The sequence below is a fragment of the Coturnix japonica genome, unplaced genomic scaffold (genome assembly GCF_001577835.2).
Source record: "Coturnix japonica isolate 7356 unplaced genomic scaffold, Coturnix japonica 2.1 chrUnrandom514, whole genome shotgun sequence".
Lineage (NCBI taxonomy): Eukaryota > Metazoa > Chordata > Aves > Galliformes > Phasianidae > Coturnix > Coturnix japonica.
In genome coordinates, this window is record NW_015439901.1 from 53,428 (window position 1) to 58,669 (window position 5,242).

Here is a 5,242-nt window from a genome sequence, read left to right on the forward strand (position 1 = left end):
GCATTATGGGGCGCTGTGGGTGGATATGGGGGATATAGGGGGGTATGGGGCACTATGGGGGGGATATAGGGATATGGGTGCTGTGGGGGGATATGGGGCCACTATGGGGTGGATATGGGGGAATATGGGGGGGATATGGGGCTCTACAAGGTGATATGGGGTGCTATGGGGCGCTATGGGGGGGATATGGGGCCCTACGTGGTGCTAAGGGGACACTATGAAGCGCTATGTGGGGATATGGGGTGGATATGGGGTGTTATGGGGTTATATGGGGGGATATGGGGTGCTGTGGGGGGGATATGGGGCACTATGGGGGGGATATGGGGCACTATGGGGGGGATATGGGGCAGCTAATGGGGATATGGGGTTAGGGAAATGGGGGGAAATAGGGGGAAATGGGGTGGATATGGGGTTCTATGGGGCGCTGTGGGGCTGTTGGTACCTTGGAGGCAGCGGCTGCGCAATGTGGGGCTGAGCCCCCCCTGGATGATGGCGAACAGGTTCTGATCCATGGGGCGTTTGTGGGCCGCGATGCAGCGATCCAGCCAGCGCACCGACCTGTGGGGCACAGATATGGGGCACCGCTATGGGGTACGGCTATGGGGCTGAATGAATGGCTATGGGGCTGAATGGTTATGGGGCTGAATGGCTATGGGGCTGAATGGCTATGGGGCTGAATGGTTATGGGGCTGAATGGCTATGGGGTATGGCTATGGGGCTGAATGGCTATGGGGCACAGCGCTATGGGGCTGAATGGCTATGGGGCTGAATGGCTATGGGGCTGAATGGCTATGGGGCTGAATGGTTATGGGGCTGAATGGTTATGGGGCTGAATGGCTATGGGGCTGAATGGCTATGGGGCTGAATGGTTATGGGGCACAGCGCTATGGGGCTGAATGGTTATGGGGCTGAATGGTTATGGGGCACAGTGCTATGGGGCTGAATGGTTATGGGGCTGAATGGCTATGGGGCTGAATGGTTATGGGGCATGGTGCTATGGGGCTGAATGGCTATGGGGCTGAATGGTTATGGGGCACAGCTATGGGGCTGAATAGTTATGGGACTGAATGGTTATGGGGCTGAATGGCTATGGTGCTGAATGGTTATGGGGCACGGCTATGGGGCTGAATGGCTATGGGGCTGAAAGGTTATGAGGCACAGCTATGGGGCTGAATGGCTATGGGGCTGAATGGTTATGGGGCACAGCTATGGGGCTGAATGGTTATGGGACTGAATGGTTATGGGGCTGAATGGCTATGGGGCTGAATGGTTATGGGGCTGAATGGCTATGGGGCTGAATGGCAATGCTATGGGCGCTGGCAAATGGTTTACTCTGGGCTGAATGGCTGATGGGGCTGAATGGTTTAATGGGCTGAATGGCTATCGGGGCTGAATGGTTATGGGCTGAAATGGTTATGGGGCTGAATGGTTCATCGGGCTGAAATGGTTACTCGGGGCTCGAAATCGGCTAATGGGGCACAGCGGCTGAATGGCTATGGGGCTGAATGGTTATGGGGCTGAATGGTTATGGGGCTGAATGGTTATGGGGCTGAATGGCTATGGGGCTGAATGGCTATGGGGCTGAATGGCTACAGGGCTATTATGGCTATGAAGCTATTATGGCTATGGGGTCCTTAATTGGGTGGAGGTCCCTAATTGGGGGGAGAGTCCCTAATTATGGGGGGAGTCCCTAATTAGGGGGGAGTCCCTAATTAATTAAGGGGGGGGTCCCTAATTAATTAAGGGGGGGGTCCCACCTGAGCATGGCCTCCTCCACGCGCGGCCCCGTCTGGGTGCTGCTCACCACGTCGTCCAGCTGCATCACAATGTCGGCTCCTGCGGGATGTGGGGCAGCCCCATAACCTCCATCACCCCCCTTTCCCCCAGTGCTATGGGGTGGCTCTGGGGCAGCTATGGGCTATTTATGGGGCTTCTATGGGGCAGCAATGGGGCTGTTCTGGGGCTGCTCTAGGATGGCTCTGGGGCTACTAAGGGGCAGCTATGGGACTCCTATAGGGCAGCTATGGGGTGGCTATGGGGCAGCTAAAGGGTGGCTATGGGACTCCTATGGGGTTCCTATGGGGTTCCTATGGGGCTCCTATGGGGTTCCTATGGGACTCCTATGGGGCAGCTATGGGGCAGCTATGGGGTTCCTATGGATCTCCTATGGGGTTCCTATGGGGCAGCTATGGGACTCCTATGGGGCAGCTATGGGACTGCTATGAGGCAGCTATGGGACTCCTATGGGGTTCCTATGGGGTTCCTATGGGGTTCTTATGGGACTCCTATGGGGCAGCTATGGGGCAGCTATGGGGTTCCTATGGGACTCCTATGGGGCAGCTATGGGGTTCCTATAGGGCTCCTATGGGACTCCTATGGGGCTCCTATAGCCACCCAATGGAGGTCCTATGGAGCTCTTCTGGAAGCCCTATGGGACTCCTATGGAGCTCCTATGGGGTTCCTATGAGACTCCTATGGGGCAGCTATAGGGCAGCTACGGGGTTCTTATGGGGTTCCTATGGGGTTCCTATGGGGTTCCTATGGGGTTCCTATGGGGCAGCTATGGGGTTCCTATGGGGTTCCTATGGGGCAGCTATGGGGTTCCTATAGGGTGGCTATTGGGCTCCTATGGGGTTCCTATGGGGCAGCTATGGGGCAGCTATGGGTCTCCTATGGGTTTACTATCAGTCCCATGGGGCAGCTATAGGGTTCCTATGGGGTTCCTATAGGGCATCTATGGGGCAGCTATGGGGTTCCTATAGGGTGGCTATGGGGCTCCTATGGGGTGGCTATAGGGCAGCTATGGGGCAGCTATAGGGCAGCTATGGGGTTCCTATAGGGCAGCTATGGGGCAGCTATGGGTCCGCTATGGGTCTCACCCAGCGCGTTCTGCAGCCCCATGGCGCGTTCGGGGCTGAGCAGCATCTCGGGGCCGTTTGGGGGCCGGAATCGAACCCCGTCCTCAGAAACTTCACATAGAGCAGACAGGGAAACCATCTGGAAACCACCGCTGTCCTGCGGCAATTAACGAGCCTTAATTAGGTTAATTAATGGGGTGTTAATTAGGGGGGGGGTGTTAATTAAGGGGGGGTCTCTCACCGTCAGCAGGTTGTGGGACCAGCCCATGAAGCCGTGCAGCCCCCCAGCGCGCTCAACCAGCTCTGGACCCTATAGAAAGAAAAGTCATTAATTATGCTAATTATGTTAATTAGAATATGCTAATTAATTGGGGGGTAATGAAGGGGTTGGGGGGGTCCCATAGGGGGCAGGGCTATAACAGAGCGAGGGGAGCAATGGGGAAGGGGGCATGGCCTTGTGATTAGCATATGTTAATGAAGGGGGCGTGGCTCTGTAATTAGCATATGGTGATGAATGGGTGTGGCTGTGTGATTAGCATATGGTAATGAAGGGGGCATGGCTGTGCGATTACCATATGGTAATGAAGCCCCGCCCCCTCCCAGACCCTGCTCCCTTATTGGCCACATCCCTCCCTGGTCACGCCCCTTCTAAGCTCCAGCCAATCCAGTCCCCACCCCTTCTCAGGCCCCGCCCTCTCCCAAGCTCCATCACCTCCTAAGCCCCGCCCCTTATTTTAGGCCCCGCCCCCTTCTAGGCCCCACCCTTTCATAGCCCACCCCCTATCAGGCCCCTCCCCCCTCCTAAGCTCCGCCCACTTTAGGCCCCGCCCTTTCATAGGCCACTCCCCTCTTAGGCCCCGCCCCCTCTTAAGCTTCAACCCTTATTTTAGGCCACGCCCCCTTCTAGGCTCCGCCCACTCATAGTCTCCGCCCCCTTTAGGCACCGCCATTTTAGGCCCCGCCCCTCCCAAAGCTCCACCCTTATTTTGGGCCCCGCCCCTTTCTAAGCCCCCCCTTTAGGCCCCGCCCCCTTCTAAGCTCCGCCCCCTCCAGTCTACGCCCCTCTCAGGCCCCGCCCCCTTCTAAGCTCCAGCCAATCCAGTTCCCGCCCCCGTAGACCCCGCCCCCTTTAGGCCCCGCCCCCATTTAAGGCCCCGCCCCCATTAGGCCCCGCCCCTTTTCCTACGGGCCGCGTCCCGAGGTGATAGGCGTTCCCGAGGCACAGGCCGCAGCCCAGTTCCCGCAGCTGTTTGGCCGTGATCCCTTTGGCGGTTCCCCGTGTCCCGACGGGCATAAACACGGGGCTGTTCACGGTGCCGTGCGGCAGCAGCAGCTCCCCGGCCCGCGCCATGCTCTGCCCGCACTCCGCCACCACCCGCAGCAGCGGAGCACGCTCCGCGCCTCCATCGCTGGGCGCCGCCATCTTGAGGCCGTAACTTCCGGCATCGCTTCCGGCCGCTCTGTGGAAACCGCTTCCGGCCACGTGAGAAGACACTTCCGCTCACACACCGGAAGTTGACCTAAAGCAATCCTGCAGCAACCGCGGTGCGGATTGGCTGAGAGATTCCACGAGGATTGCGCCTTCGGATTGGGTGGAACAAAAAAAGGCACCGCCCCCCGCGGCTGCTCATTGGTTGGTTCGTAAAGGCCACGCCCCTCAGCAGTCCCGGCGCCGAGATTTAAAGAGACCGCGACTCATTTCTGCCCTATAGGGACCCACACTGACCTATAGCGACCCTTCCTGCCCTATAGGGACCCATACCGCACTATAGCGACACCTTCATGCCCTATAGGGACCCATACTGCCCTATAGGGACCCCTCCTGCCCTATAGGGACCCATATTGCCCTATAGCAACCCCTTCCTGCCCTATAGGGACCCATACAGCCCTATAGAGACCCCTTCATGCCCTATAGGGACCGATACTGCACTATAGCGACACCTTCCTGCCCTATAGAGACCCTTCTTGCCCTATAGAGACCCACACTGCCCTATACAGACCCATCCTGCCCTACAGGGACTCATATTGCCCTATAGCAACCCCTTCCTGCCCTATAGGGACCCATACTGCCCTATAGGGACCCATACTGCCCTATAGGGACCCCTCCTGCCCTATAGGGACCCATACTGCCCTATAGCAACCCCTTCCTGCCCTATAGGGATCCATCCTGTCCTATACAGACCCCTCCTGCCCTATAGGACCCTCAAGCCCCCCCCATATTACCCCCCATCCCCTATAGGACAGCACACATCCGGGGCCATTACAGCCTTTATTGCCCACCCCCCACCCAAAATGAGGTCTGGGGGGGGGGGTCACACAGAGGCAATAAATATGGGGGGGGGCAGCGATTTCACCCCCATTATGTACAGTTTGGGGGGGGGGGA

At 57.9% G+C, this 5,242-nt stretch overlaps 1 protein-coding gene across 1 annotated transcript in view; it reads right to left on the reverse strand.

Moving 5' to 3' along the window:
- The window catches only part of QTRT1 (queuine tRNA-ribosyltransferase catalytic subunit 1), an 11,279-nt gene extending 6,359 nt beyond the window's left edge, over window positions 1–4,920 (reverse strand). Inside the window, exons 1-5 of the mRNA XM_032441723.1 lie at window positions 4,045–4,920; window positions 3,100–3,168; window positions 2,880–3,015; window positions 1,758–1,836; window positions 443–558 (exon numbers count right to left, since the gene is read on the reverse strand). Of these exons, the coding sequence (XP_032297614.1) occupies window positions 443–558; window positions 1,758–1,836; window positions 2,880–3,015; window positions 3,100–3,168; window positions 4,045–4,281 (637 nt within the window). The 5' untranslated portion in view covers window positions 4,282–4,920. The remainder of the gene's footprint in view (window positions 1–442; window positions 559–1,757; window positions 1,837–2,879; window positions 3,016–3,099; window positions 3,169–4,044) is intronic.
- Window positions 4,921–5,242: the final 322 nt, after the last annotated feature.